The 14,859-nt window shown below is 46.7% G+C and overlaps 2 protein-coding genes and 1 long non-coding RNA gene across 3 annotated transcripts in view; 1 reads left to right on the forward strand and 2 right to left on the reverse strand.

Annotated features, from left to right (window-relative positions):
• Positions 1–601, reverse strand: part of LOC135560175 (RNA-binding protein 25-like) — a gene marked incomplete at its 3' end in the record, with an annotated part of 1,830 nt that extends 1,229 nt beyond the window's left edge. Inside the window, exon 1 of the mRNA XM_065001519.1 lies at positions 1–601. This exon is cut by the window's left edge and continues 54 nt beyond it. Coding sequence (XP_064857591.1) covers positions 1–152 — 152 coding nt within the window.
• Positions 1–14,859, forward strand: part of LOC115142458 (trinucleotide repeat-containing gene 6C protein-like) — an 85,026-nt gene that overhangs the window by 50,328 nt on the left and 19,839 nt on the right. The window contains 8 exon segments of the mRNA XM_029681944.2: positions 600–809; positions 1,395–1,642; positions 3,282–3,339; positions 9,793–9,938; positions 10,244–10,387; positions 11,508–11,648; positions 11,815–11,934; positions 12,900–12,983. Coding sequence (XP_029537804.2) covers positions 600–809; positions 1,395–1,642; positions 3,282–3,339; positions 9,793–9,938; positions 10,244–10,387; positions 11,508–11,648; positions 11,815–11,934; positions 12,900–12,983 — 1,151 coding nt within the window.
• The window catches only part of LOC135560176 (uncharacterized), a 51,768-nt gene that overhangs the window by 36,474 nt on the left and 435 nt on the right, over positions 1–14,859 (reverse strand). The window lies entirely within an intron of this gene.

The raw sequence follows: 14,859 nt of genomic DNA on the forward strand, positions 1-14,859 counted from the left end.
CTCTCTCTCTCTGCCTTTCTTTCTCTCTCTCTCTCTGCCTTTCTTTCTCTCTCTCTCTGCCTTTCTTTCTCTCTCTCTCTCTGCCTTCTTCCCTCCCTGCCTGCCTCCCCTTCTCTGCCTCCTTCTCTCTGACTATATAGAGCAGCAATCATGGCACTGTGTCAACCGATGCTTACGTCCAAAATGGCATCCTATTCTCTATATAGTGCACTACTTTTGGCCAGAGCCCTATGGGCGTTGGTCAAAAGTAGTGCACTATATAAAGAATAGGGTGCCATTTGGTACATAACAATACTGCCTCTGATTAACATGTAACAACTTGGCTCACTGTTTTATGAGGAAAAGCCAGAGGATTGAGAGTAAAACGGGGTGTAGAGCAAGTGAATGAATGGAAGCTAGCACACACTGTTCCTCAGTAGTTTTATGGTTCCATTTTCATCAGTAATGGAACCAGTTAGTTGGCAGTAAAACTAGACTGCCAGACTGCAATTGCTAACAATATGTCAGATCACTGTTTGCTGGTCTTGTAAGTGAATATACTTGCAATTGTGTTACACACACAACTTTAAAGCATACATTATAAATATGTCCTCTCCCAGGCTGGGGGGAGCTGCCCAGTGTCCAGCAGCCCAAGCCAGAGCCGGCGTGGGGGGAGCCCGCTGGCCCCTCTCCTGCAGTGGACAACGGCACCTCTGCCTGGGGCAAACCCCCTGGTGTTCCTGGAGGCTGGGGCGATGGGGGGCACGAGCCCAATGGACCCTACAGGAGGGGAAACAACGGACCCTCTGGACCTGCACCCTGCAAGCCAGGTTAGGACCACATGCCGTTGGTGTACGAACATGGTCAACACTCATCTTATCAGTAAACAACAACAAAAAGAATACCCTATTGTGTTTGTATGCATCTGAAAGTTTCTGTTAAAGATTTGCTTTTCTAGATGTCTTGAATAACATTGTGTCACTAGAGGTTTCCCTGGTTGCATGCTTTGATCAATTTGGCAGTTCTTGTTTCTGCTTTTTAAATAATTGTTAAACAAGAAGGCAAACAAGAAATGAAGGGACTTGTGTGACAATACTGGCACCAAGTGGTTGCATTGCCAATTGCGCGCAAAGGGGTTGCCCTTGATCTTTGCAAGCAGTCAAAACTCAAATCAAAGTGTATTGGTCCCATGCACATGGTACAGTTAAATTCTTGCTTGTCAACGTGCTACTCCAGACTGCAGTATATTGGTTCAGCAGAAACACAGATACTGAGGTTAGTTTGAGACTATTGTTTGGCACTGCAGTCAGATTTCAGTGAACTAGCTATATTACAAGAAGGCACTTACTAAATAATTTTGAATTCGTATTTAACTCTACAACATTCACATTTACCCTGCACTGCTCCTCTTCCAGCCCTCAAATCTATGCAAGACGGTTGGGGAGGCGGGAGGGAGGAGGAGACGGGCATGTCTTCTGGCCAATGGGATGCTGATGCCGGAGACGTGTGGAACAGCCCCACCTCCCAGGAGAACAACTCCTCCTGTAACTCGTGGGGCCAGCCACCCAAGAAGGGCCCGCCCAAGGGCAAGATGGGCAACCAGCCAGACGAAGCCTGGATCATGAACCGTCTCATCAAGCAGCTCACTGACATGGGTTTCCCGGTATGAATGTGATACATTTTGCAATGTCAGAATCAGACCTGGTTTCATACTATTTTATATATTTCAATTACTTTTTCTCCAGCCTCCTGGAGGGGGGGTTACAGTTTTGTGATTATTTTGTCCATTAAGCCAGGCAAGTTCAGTCAAGCGCAGTATTTGAAATTATTTGAAATTGTTTCAGAATCCATGTATTTAAATGCATGTACAGTTGAAGTCGGAGGTTTACATACACTTAGGTTGGAGTCAGTAAAACTCGTTTTTCAACCACTTCAACTGTATTGTTAACAAACTAGAGTTCTTGCAAGTCGGTTAGGACATCTAATTTGTACATGACACAAGTCATTTTTCCAACTATTGTTTTTACAGACAGGTTATTTCACTTATAATTCACTTTCCAGTCAGTCAAAGTTTACATACACTGTTGACTGTGCTTTAAACAGCTTGGACAATTCCAGAAAATGATGTCATGGCTTTAGAAGCTTCTGATATGCTAATTGGCATCATTTGGAGGTGTACCTGTGGATTTAGGTCTACCTTCAAACTCAGTGCCTCTTTGCTTGACATCATGGGAAAATCAAAAGAAATCGGCCAAGACCTCAGAAAAAAAGTCTGGTTAATCCTTGGGAGCAATTTCCAAACGCCTGAAGGTACCACGTTCATCTGTACAAACAATAGTACGCAAGTATAAACACCATGAGAGTATGCAGCCATCATACCGCTCAGGAAGGAGACGCGTTCTGTCTCCTAGAGATGAACGTACTTTGGTACGAAAAGTGCAAATCAATCCCAGAACAACAGCAAAGAACCTTGTGAAGATGCTGGAGGAAATAGGTACAAAATTATCTACATCCACAGTAAAACGAGTCCTATATCGACATAACCTGAAAGGCCGCTCAGCAAGGAAGAAGCCAATGCTCCAAAACCGCCATAAAAAAGCCAGATACGGTTTGCAACTGCACATGGGGACAAAGATTGTACTTTTTGGAGAAATGTCCTCTGGTCTGATGAAACAAACTAGAACTGTTTGGCCATAATGACCATCGTTATGTTTGGAGAAAAAGGGGGAGGTTTGCAAGCTGAAGACACCACCCCAACTGTGAAGCACGGGGGTGGCAGCATCATGTTGTGGGGGTGCTTTGCTGCAGGAGGGACTGGTGCACTTCATAAAATAGATGACTTCATGAGGAAGGAAAATGACATGGATATATTGAAACAACATCTCAAGACATCAGTCAGGAAGTTAGTGGTCGCAAATGGGTCTTCCAAGTGGACAATGACCCCAAGCATACTTCCAAAGTTGTGGCAAAATGGCTTAAGGACAACAAAGTCAAGGTATTGGAGTGGCCATCACAAAGCACAGGGCAGAACTGAAGTGTGTGCGAGCAAGGAGGCCTACAAACCTGACTGTTACACCAGCTCTATCAGGAGGAATGGGCCAAAATTCACCCAACTTATTGTGGGAAGCTTGTGGAAGGCTACCTGAAACGTTTGACCCAGGTTAAACAATTTAAAGGCAATGCTACACTCAATTAGTATTTGGTATGTAAACTTCCGACTTCAACTGTATCAAGCATGAAGTCAGTGTGTTGTATAGTTGAGGTTGTCACTGATTTGTTGTCTCATGTTGTCATTGTGTTAGAGGGATCCTGCTGAGGAGGCTCTGAAGAGCAACAACATGAACCTGGACCAGGCCATGAGTAGGTTTTCCCTCTGTGTCTCTCTGACTGTGTGTCTCTCTCTCTCTCTCTGACTGTGTGTCTCTCTCTCTCTCTCTCTCTGACTGTGTGTGTCTCTCTCTCTCTCTCTCTCTGACTGTGTGTGTCTCTCTCTCTCTCTCTCTGACTGTGTGTGTCTCTCTCTCTCTCTCTCTGACTGTGTGTCTCTCTCTCTCTCTGTGACTGTGTGTGTCTCTCTCTCTCTCTGACTGTGTGTCTCTCTCTCTCTGACTGTGTGTGTCTGACTCTCTCTGACTGTGTGTGTCTGACTCTCTCTGACTCTGTGTCTCTCTCTCTCTGACTCTGTGTGTCTCACTCTCTCTGACTCTGTGTGTCTCTCTCTCTCTGACTCTGTGTGTCTCTCTCTCTCTGACTCTGTGTGTCTCTCTCTCTCTGACTCTGTGTCTCTCTCTCTCTGACTCTGTGTCTCTCTCTCTCTGACTCTGTGTGTCTGACTCTCTCTGACTCTGTGTGTCTGACTCTCTCTGACTCTGTGTGTCTGACTCTCTCTGACTCTGTGTGTCTGACTCTCTCTGACTCTGTGTGTCTGACTCTCTCTGACTCTGTGTGTCTGACTCTCTCTGACTCTGTGTGTCTGACTCTCTCTGACTCTGTGTGTGTCTGACTCTCTCTGACTCTGTGTGTCTGACTCTCTCTGACTCTGTGTGTCTGACTCTCTCTGACTCTGTGTGTGTGGCTCTCTCTGACTCTCTCTGACTCTGTGTGTGTCTGACTCTCTCTGACTCTGTGTGTGTCTGACTCTCTCTGACTCTGTGTGTGTCTGACTCTCTCTGACTCTGTGTGTGTCTGACTCTCTCTGACTCTGTGTGTGTCTGACTCTCTCTGACTCTGTGTGTGTCTGACTCTCTCTGACTCTGTGTGTGTCTGACTCTCTCTGACTGTGTGTCTCTCTCTCTCTGACTGTGTGTCTCTCTCTCTCTGACTGTGTGTGTCTGACTCTCTCTGACTCTGTGTGTGTCTGACTCTCTCTGACTCTGTGTGTGTCTGACTCTCTCTGACTCTGTGTGTGTCTGACTCTCTCTGACTCTGTGTGTGTCTCTCTCTCTCTCTGACTCTGTGTGTGTCTGACTCTCTCTGACTCTGTGTGTGTCTGACTCTCTCTGACTCTGTGTGTGTCTGACTCTCTCTGACTCTGTGTGTGTCTGACTCTCTCTGACTCTGTGTGTGTCTGACTCTCTCTGACTCTGTGTGTCTGACTCTCTCTGACTCTGTGTGTCTGACTCTCTCTGACTCTGTGTGTCTGACTCTCTCTGACTCTGTGTGTGTCTGACTCTCTCTGACTCTGTGTGTGTCTGACTCTCTCTGACTCTGTGTGTGTCTGACTCTGTGTGTGTCTGACTCTCTCTGACTCTGTGTGTCTCTCTCTCTCTGACTCTGTGTGTGTGTCTGACTCTGTGTGTCTCTCTGACTCTCTCTGACTCTCTCTGACTCTGTGTGTGTGTCTGACTCTGTGTGTGTGTCTGACTCTGTGTGTGTGTCTGACTCTGTGTGTGTGTCTGACTGTGTGTGTGTCTGACTCTGTGTGTGTGTCTGACTGTGTGTGTGTGTCTGACTGTGTGTGTGTGTGTGTCTTGACTGTGTCTGACTGTGTGTGACTGTGTCTGACTGTGTGTGTGACTGTGTCTGACTGTGTGTGTGTGACTGTGTGTGTGTGTGTGTGTCTGACTCTGTGTGTCTGACTCTCTGACTCTGTGTGTGTCTCTCTCTCTCTGACTGTGTGTGTGTCTGACTCTGTGTGTGTGTCTGACTCTGTGTGTGTGTGTCTGACTCTGTGTGTGTGTGTCTGACTCTGTGTGTGTGTGTGTCTGACTCTGTGTGTGTGTGTGTCTGACTCTGTGTGTGTGTGTGTCTGACTCTGTGTGTGTGTGTGTCTGACTCTGTGTGTGTGTCTGACTCTGTGTGTGTCTGTCTGACTCTGTGTGTGTCTGTCTGACTCTGTGTGTGTCTGTCTGACTCTGTGTGTGTCTGTCTGACTCTGTGTGTGTCTGTCTGACTCTGTGTGTGTCTGTCTGACTCTGTGTGTGTCTGTCTGACTCTGTGTGTGTCTGTCTGACTCTGTGTCTGACTCTCTCTGACTCTCTGACTCTGTGTGTCTGACTCTCTGACTCTGTGTGTCTCTCTCTCTCTGACTCTGTGTGTCTCTCTCTCACTGACTCTGTGTGTGTCTGACTCTGTGTGTGTGTGTCTGACTCTGTGTGTGTCTGTCTGACTCTGTGTGTGTCTCTCTCTCTCTGACTGTGTGTGTCTCTCTCTCTCTGACTGTGTGTGTCTCTCTCTCTCTGACTCTGTGTGTCTCTCTCTCTCTGACTCTGTGTGTCTCTCTCTCACTGACTCTGTGTGTGTCTGACTCTGTGTGTGTGTCTGACTCTGTGTGTGTGTGTCTGACTCTGTGTGTGTGTGTCTGACTCTGTGTGTGTGTCTGACTCTGTGTGTGTGTGTGACTGTGTCTGTGTGTGTGTGACTGTGTCTGACTGTGTGTGTCTGACTGTGTGTGTCTGACTGTGTGTGTGTGTGTCTGACTGTGTGTGTGTGTGTCTGACTGTGTGTGTGTGTGTCTGACTGTGTGTGTGTGTGTCTGACTGTGTGTGTGTGTGTGACTGTGTGTGTCTGACTGTGTGTGTCTGACTGTGTGTGTGTGTGTCTGACTGTGTGTGTGTCTGACTGTGTGTGTGTGTGTCTGACTCTGTGTGTGTGTGTGTGTCTGACTCTGTGTGTGTGTGTCTGACTCTGTGTGTGTGTGTGTGTCTGACTCTGTGTGTGTGTGTGTGTCTGACTCTGTGTGTGTGTGTGTGTGTGTGTGTGTGTGTGTGTCTGACTCTGTGTGTGTGTGTCTGACTCTGTGTGTGTGTCTGACTCTGTGTGTGTGTGTGTCTGACTCTGTGTGTGTGTGTGTGTCTGACTCTGTGTGTGTGTGTGTGTGTCTGACTCTGTGTGTGTGTGTGTCTGACTGTGTGTGTGTGTGTGTCTGACTCTGTGTGTGTGTGTGTGTCTGACTCTGTGTGTGTGTGTGTGTCTGTCTGACTCTGTGTGTGTGTGTGTGTCTGACTCTGTGTGTGTGTGTGTCTGACTCTGTGTGTGTGTGTGTCTGACTCTGTGTGTGTGTGTCTGACTGTGTGTCTGACTGTGTGTCTGACTGTGTGTGTGTGTCTGACTGTGTGTGTGTCTGACTGTGTGTGTGTCTGACTGTGTGTGTGTCTGACTGTGTGTGTGTGTGTCTGACTGTGTGTGTGTGTCTGACTGTGTGTGTGTGTCTGACTGTGTGTGTGTGTCTGACTGTGTATGTGTGTGTCTGTGTCTGACTGTCTGTGTGTGTGTGTGTGTCTGACTGTGTGTGTGTGACTGACTGTGTGTGTGTCTGACTGACTGTGTATGTCTGACTGACTGTGTGTGTGTCTGACTGACTGTGTGTGTGACTGACTGACTGTGTGTGTGTCTGACTGTGTGTGTGTGTCTGACTGTGTGTGTGTGTCTGACTGTGTGTGTGTGTCTGACTGTGTGTGTGTGTCTGACTGTGTGTGTGTGTCTGACTGTGTGTGTGTGTCTGACTGTGTGTGTGTGTCTGACTGTGTGTGTGTGTCTGACTGTGTGTGTGTGTCTGACTGTGTGTGTGTGTCTGACTGTGTGTGTGTGTCTGACTGTGTGTGTGTGTCTGACTGTGTGTGTCTGACTGTGTGTGTGTGTGTCTGACTGTGTGTGTGTGTGTCTGACTCTGTGTGTGTGTCTGACTCTGTGTGTGTGTGTGTGTCTGTCTGTGTGTGTGTCTGACTGTGTGTGTGTGTGTCTGACTGTGTGTGTGTGTCTGACTGTGTGTGTGTGTCTGACTGTGTGTGTGTGTCTGACTCTGTGTGTGTGTGTGTGTCTGACTCTGTGTGTGTGTGTCTGACTCTGTGTGTGTGTGTCTGACTCTGTGTGTGTGTGTCTGACTCTGTGTGTGTGTCTGACTGTGTGTCTGACTGTGTGTGTGTGTCTGACTGTGTGTCTGACTGTGTGTGTGTGTCTGACTGTGTGTGTGTCTGACTGTGTGTGTGTGTCTGACTGTGTGTGTGTGTGTGTCTGACTGTGTGTGTGTGTCTGACTGTGTATGTGTGTGTCTGACTGTGTATGTGTGTGACTGTGTGTGACTCTGTGTGTGTGTCTGACTGTCTGTGTGTGTGTGTGTGTCTGACTGTGTGTGTGTGACTGACTGTGTGTGTGTCTGACTGACTGTGTGTGTCTGACTGACTGTGTGTGTGTCTGACTGACTGTGTGTGTGTCTGACTGACTGTGTGTGTGTCTGACTGACTGTGTGTGTGACTGACTGTGTGTGTGTGTCTGACTGTGTGTGTGTGTCTGACTGTGTGTGTGTGTCTGACTGTGTGTGTCTGACTGTGTGTGTGTGTCTGACTGTGTGTGTCTGACTGTGTGTGTCTGACTGTGTGTGTGTGTCTGACTGTGTGTGTGTGTCTGACTGTGTGTGTGTGTCTGTGTGTGTCTGACTGTGTGTGTGTGTGTCTGACTGTGTGTGTGTGTGTCTGACTGTGTATGTGTGTGACTGTGTGTGACTGACTGTGTGTGTGTGTGTCTGACTGTGTGTGTGTCTGACTGTGTGTGTGTGTCTGACTGTGTGTGTGTGTCTGTGTGTGTGTCTGACTGTGTGTGTGTGTGTGTCTGACTGTGTGTGTGTGTGTCTGACTGTGTATGTGTGTGACTGTGTGTGACTGACTGTGTGTGTATGTGTGTGACTGTGTGTGACTGTGTGTGTGTCTGTGTGTCTGACTGTGTGTGTGTGTCTGTGTGTGTGTGTCTGACTGACTGTGTGTGTGTCTGACTGACTGTGTGTGTGTCTGACTGACTGTGTGTGTGTCTGACTGACTGTGTGTGTGTCTGACTGACTGTGTGTGTGTCTGACTGACTGTGTGTGTGTCTGACTGACTGTGTGTGTGTCTGACTGACTGTGTGTGTCTGACTGTGTGTGTGTGTCTGACTGTGTGTGTCTGTGTGTGTGTGTGTGTTTCTGACTCTGTGCGTGTGTGTGTGTGTCTGTGTCTCTGACTCTGTGTGTCTCTGTGTGTCTCTGTGTGTCACTCTGTGTGTGGTGTGTGTCTGACTCTGTGCGTGTGTGTGTGTGTGTGTGTGTGTCACTCTGTGTGTCACTGTGTGTGGTGTGTGTCTGTCTGACTCTGTGCGTGTGTGTGTGTGTGTCTGACTCTGTGTCTCTCTCTGTGTGTGTGTGTCACTCTGTGTGTCACTCTGTGTGTGGTGTGTGTGTCTGACTCTGCGTGTGTGTCTGACTCTGTGCGTGCGTGTGTGTGTCTGACTCTGTGCGTGTGTGTGTCTGACTCTGTGCGTGTGTGTGTCTGACTCTGTGCGTGTGTGTCACTCTGTGTGTGGTGTGTGTCTGTCTGACTCTGTGTGTGGTGTGTGTCTGTCTGACTCTGTGTGTGTCTGGTGTCTGTCTGACTCTGTGTGTGTGTGTGTGTGTGTCTGGTGTCTGTCTGACTCTGTGTGTGTGTCTGGTGTCTGTCTGACTCTGTGTGTCTGTGACTCTGTGTGTCTGTGACTCTGTGTGTCTGTGACTCTGTGTGTCTGTGACTCTGTGTGTCTGTGACTCTGTGTGTCTGTGACTCTGTGTCTGTGACTCTGTGTGTCTGGTGTCTGTCTGACTCTGTGTGTCTGGTGTCTGTCTGACTCTGTGTGTCTGGTGTCTGTCTGACTCTGTGTGTCTGGTGTCTGTCTGACTCTGTGTGTCTGGTGTCTGTCTGACTCTGTGTGTCTGGTGTCTGTCTGACTCTGTGTGTCTGGTGTCTGTCTGACTCTGTGTGTCTGGTGTCTGTCTGACTCTGTGTGTCTGGTGTCTGTCTGACTCTGTGTGTCTGGTGTCTGTCTGACTCTGTGTGTCTGGTGTGTGTGTGTGTGTGTCTTACTGTGTGTGTGTGTGTGTCTTACTGTGTGTGTGTGTGTGTCTTACTGTGTGTGTGTGTGTGTCTGACTCTGTGTGTGTGTCTGACTCTGTGTGTGTGTCTGACTCTGTGTGTGTGTGTGTGTCTGACTGTGTGTGTGTGTGTGTGTGTGTGTCTGACTCTGTGTGTGTGTGTGTGTGTGTCTGACTCTGTGTGTGTCTGACTCTGTGTGTGTGTGTCTGACTCTGTGTGTGTGTGTGTGTGTGTCTGACTCTGTGTGTGTGTGTGTCTGACTCTGTGTGTGTGTCTGACTCTGTGTGTGTGTGTGTCTGACTCTGTGTGTGTGTGTGTGTGTGTGTGTGTGTGTGTCTGATTGTGTATGACTCTGTGTGTGTGTGTGATTTTGTGTGTGTGTGTCTGACTGTCTGTGTGTGTGTGTCTGACTGTCTGTGTGTGTTGGGCTGACTGACTGCGTGTGTGTGTGTGTGTGTGTGTATGCGTATTCCATACTTATCTGATCTTTCTCTCTCCCAAGGTGCTTTGTTGGAGAAGAAGACTGAACTGGACAAGCGGGGCATGGGCATGTCAGACTACAACAACGGGATGAACAAGCCGTTGGGTTGCCGTCCTCAGGCCCTCTCCAAAGACCCCTCCTCGGACCGCAGCCCATTCCTAGACAAGGTACTATATGAATGCCACTAGCATTGTATCAGGAATCAACAGAAGTTCTGTCCATACGATAGAAGGACAGCTAGTGAAAGACATGTCCGTTGGCGAAGGATTAAACCACACACACACCTGCCAATGAAAATGGAACGGTGAAAATAGAGGTCTTGTTTGAGGTTTTCAGTCCCACCTTTTCTTATTACCGGGGTTGGGATTATGGGAAGTTTACATCCTTTGTAAAACGTGCCATACAAAAAAAGTGATTAACTGAAATGATTTACTGACTGACTGATCTCGTCTCCCCTCCTCCCTGGCTCCAGGACGGTGGTCTGTCAGACGACGCCCCCCCCTCACCGTTTCTGCCTTCTCCCGTCAGCCTGAAGCTCCCCCTGATTAACAACCTGCAGCCTGGGCTGGCCCTGGGCTCCCCGGGGCTCAACATGCACAACTTGAACAACAGACAGGTATGGGGGGTGAAAGGCATGCGCTGCACCTGTAGAGGACAAGGAGTCAGGATCAAAGTCTCGTAATGAGGTAGCCCTTCCTGCGGTTTACTGTTAAGACGTTGGTTCAGATCCCGTCTGTGACGCATACATACACACAAATAAATGTAGCAAAAAAAGAAACGTCCTCTCACTGTCAACTGAGTTTATTTTCAACAAACCTTTTTTCATTTTACCGTATGGTGCATGTTCATTAATTAATTATTGTTTATTGAACAAGCATGGAAACAGTGTTTAAACCCTTTCACAATGAAGATCTGTGAAGTTATTTGGATTTTTACAAACTATCTTTGAAAGTCAGGGTCCTGAAAAAGGGAAGTTTATTTTTTTGCTGAGTTTAGGTACACCCACAAACACTTTTACTGTAGATAAGTATACAGTAGCACCCACACATACACATTATGCTTACATGACAATCTCACTAACTCACACACACGCGAACGAACCCATTGCCAGGAGCTGGAGAATATAGGGGCCTCGAACAGTTCGGATGTAGTTGAGAATTCCATTCAGCTTGCCACCACTCTGTCTCAAGTGTCGGTAACCTTGCATGGAGAGCCCATTGATATTGAATAGAAAATAAGAGTCCTTGAAAGCCCAACAAAGCACTGTAACTCTGTCATAACAGTATTGAATTGAACAACTTCTTGCCTGACACTGAACAAAATTCTCTTTACCTGACCTGTGTCCCATTTTTCCTTTTATTGGCATATTGCGGGAGGCATTTAAAGAGTACTATCATTTAATCACGATCACAATTTAATCCAACTGAATGCACTCCAAATGTGCCAGTTTCTCCAGTATTGGTAAGTGGTTCGATAAGGTAGACCTTAGGTTTTCAACTATTTTCTTTCAAATGGACCCTGGATGATTTGGAAAGTGGTGGAGAAATAAGCTGATCACTACAGTAGTGTCTTTATTTGTGGTTTCTCTGAGACTGTGAGCAAATACCGCAGTTGTGTATTGTGAGGGACATCCTATTCATCGGCTGTCTGTAGGGAATGAGTGGATTGAGTGATTGCCATGTCAACTCTTATTGACGTTTAGTAATTTCCTCTCTCGTGTTTGTGTGGGTGTCTAGATGCAGAGTGGAATGTTGGGCAGTAGTGGAGCAGCACTATCCCGGGCCATGCAGCAGCCGCCTCCTCAGCCGTCAGTGCCGCCTCTCGGCTCCTCCCAGCCTAGTCTACGCGCTCAAGTGCCTCAGTTTCTCACCCCTCAGGTACATACACTATACCTCAGCCAAGTTTCTCTCCGTACACACACCACCTCGTTTTCTCTCCCCCGGCCCCAGGCTCTCCTCAGGACTCCTTTACTCTGTTTGAAGACATTTTGAGGTGTTCTGACCAACTCATCTCCTCGATCTGTCTCCTTGTCCTCCCCTCCAGGTTCAAGCACAGCTCTTGCAGTTTGCTGCAAAAAACATTGGTCTGAACCCTGCACTTTTAACCTCACCAATAAACCCTCAACAAATGACCCTGTTGTACCAACTTCAGCAACTGCAAATGGTGAGTGAAAGCCAAAGGCCCCTGACTGCATTAGAAACAAGGTTTGTACGAACAGAACCAGACAGGATGGGCCGGTCTGCATTAGAAACCGGGTTCGTACTAACAGAACCAGACAGGATGGGCCGGCCTGCATTAGAAACAGGGTCCGTACAAACAGAATCAGACAGGATGGGCCGGTCTGCATTAGAAACAGGGTCCGTACTAACAGAACCAGACAGGATGGGCCGGTCTGCATTAGAAACAGGATGCGTACTAACCGAACCAGACAGGATGGGCCGGTCTGCATTAGAAACAGGGTACGTACTAACTGAACCAGACATGATGGGCCGGTCTGCATTAGAAACAGGGTCCGTACAAACAGAATCAGACAGGATGGGCCGGTCTGCATTAGAAACAGGGTCCGTACTAACAGAACCAGACATGATGGGCCGGTCTGCATTAGAAACAGGGTGCGTACTAACCGAACCAGACAGGATGGGCCGGTCTGCATTAGAAACAGGGTACGTACTAACTGAACCAGACATGATGGGCCGGTCTGCATTAGAAACAGGGTGCGTACTAACTGAACCAGACAGGATGGGCCGGTCTGCATTAGAAACAGGATGTGTACTAACTGAACCAGACATGATGGGCCGGTCTGCATTAGAAACCGGGTTCGTACTAACAGAACCAGACAGGATGGGCCGGTCTGCATTAGAAACAGGGTCCGTACTAACAGAACCAGACAGGATGGGCCGGTCTGCATTAGAAACGGGGTGCGTACTAACCGAACCAGACAGGATGGGCCGGTCTGCATTAGAAACAGGGTACGTACTAACTGAATCAGACAGGATGGGCTATTCTTATTGTATTTTTTGTGGACACCCTTCCTCTATTTCTCTTTGTCTCCCTTTCTCACGTTGCGCCTCTCTCTCTTTCCATCTATTTTTCTTTCTCGCTCTCTCTCTCTCTGTGTGTGTTTCTAGGCGTACCAGCGTTTACAAATCCAGCAGCAGATGATGCAAGCTCAGCGCAACGTCTCCGGTCCCATCAGACAACAAGAGCAGCAAGTAAGAGGATCCTGTTTCAACCCCAATACATTCTCATCACTGTGACCCTCTGGCTCGTTCCTTTTGATTTCAATCACTTTTTGACCGCACTCCTTTTGATTTTGAACTCAACTTTCCATGTGTATTTGCCCATGGTACAAGTGGTCAGAAAGTGAGAAGATGGTGTTCAAAGTTGACCCATTTTGCATACCCCACCCTACCTACATCCATGTCTTCGTCACTGGAGAAGATAAACCGTTGAGTTTGATATAATTTAAACGCTTACAAACTATTTTATAATTTCTTGAAAATGTTAAGTATACAAAAAAGAAATATACAAACAAATGATATCATTTCCGAATATGTTGAAGCTTTGACCCTATTTGACATCATCTGAGGTTTTTGTTGTGCCTGCAATCGATTTAGAGACGGCATGCTCTTGAAAACAAGGTGTGTGTAATTTCAATCATAGAAACAGAATGGACATATCCCTTCAAACCGGTGCAATTTAGCTGGTACATCATTGACATTTGAATTGAAACGTTTACTTCCAATCACTACGACAAAGATGGCCGCAGGTCCACCCACCGTCGAATGTGAACATAAATGTCTGTTCTATTATTTGTTTTATTTCATTAGGTTTCCTATGGAAGACTAACAGTATAATGTAAAACTAATATTTGCCTTTCAAGTCAACATTCTGATGTGTGGACCTCCAACCATGTTTGTGCTACCATTTTGAAAGTTGACATTTAAAATGTATTCCCATTTTAGAACGTCCCCACTGTGTTGAAGAGCATGGTGTCTCAACCAATGGCAGGCACAACTCAAACACCAAAGATTATATCAAAATCGGGTCTAAGCTACAACATCTGCAATCACTTTACACATTTTTTGATCATTGACATAAAGTTAAAAATGACCATTAAAAAATCTATAATAGCGTAGATATGTGCTATACATTGTATTGTGTGTGAGTGTTGAAATAGACCGGATATGCTTACTTAAAGTTGCAGGACAAATGTTTGTCAAAAGCATCTCCAGTTGCTCAAACGTGCTATTTCTCTAGAATGTATGGAGAAGTAGTTACGGAAGTTGGTGGTTGGATCCTTTTTTCTTGCAAATTGGGAACTTCTTTAAAATAATCTGTGATAAGACACTAAAGCAGGGGTTCCCAAATGCTTTTGCCACACAACCCCATTTTGATATCTGAAAATTCTCATGACCCCAACCATGTGGTTAACAGTCAATGTTGACTTTTTTAATTAGGGCTATGGCAGGCAATTGCAAAACATTCTAACAGTATTTCTGATTTGTATTCTCAACTCACCATCGTGTACTTTTAATGTGGGGCAATGAGAGTCAATTACAAATGTGTCTGACATAAGATCAATTATCTCACCACCACTAATATATGGGTGTACTTGAAACATGCCGCGTCTGAGCTTCTTAAAGTCTAGTGGTCCACAGTGCGCACCTCATCTCTCCTGTCACATCCAACCTGAATGGGCGTACTATGAGTTTTAATGCTCGGAGGGAGACGAAACTGTATTCCTTTTTATCAGGAACCAAAACTCCTCAATAGTGACCCGTGAATGCGTTGTCTGTAACATTACAGCTCGATCAGCTGTTCCTTTTCACTTACCGATATGTCAACTGAGCCAGGATCACAAACTGATTTCGCTGATTTGGTCACTCATCTGTATCATTTTTTGTTGGTTTTTTGTTGTATTTACCTTGCATGATTCAGTTCAGTTTCCCAAATATGTCTGTTACATAGGCAAGGAGACACGTTTTATTTTTATCAAAGTCTGTTTTTACATCCATTGCAAATGACAATTCCTCTGAATTCTAAAAACTCTTTCCAACACTCCCCCTCGATAACCACCAGGCCTTG

Source organism: Oncorhynchus nerka, linkage group LG15 (genome assembly GCF_034236695.1).
Source record: "Oncorhynchus nerka isolate Pitt River linkage group LG15, Oner_Uvic_2.0, whole genome shotgun sequence".
Lineage (NCBI taxonomy): Eukaryota > Metazoa > Chordata > Actinopteri > Salmoniformes > Salmonidae > Oncorhynchus > Oncorhynchus nerka.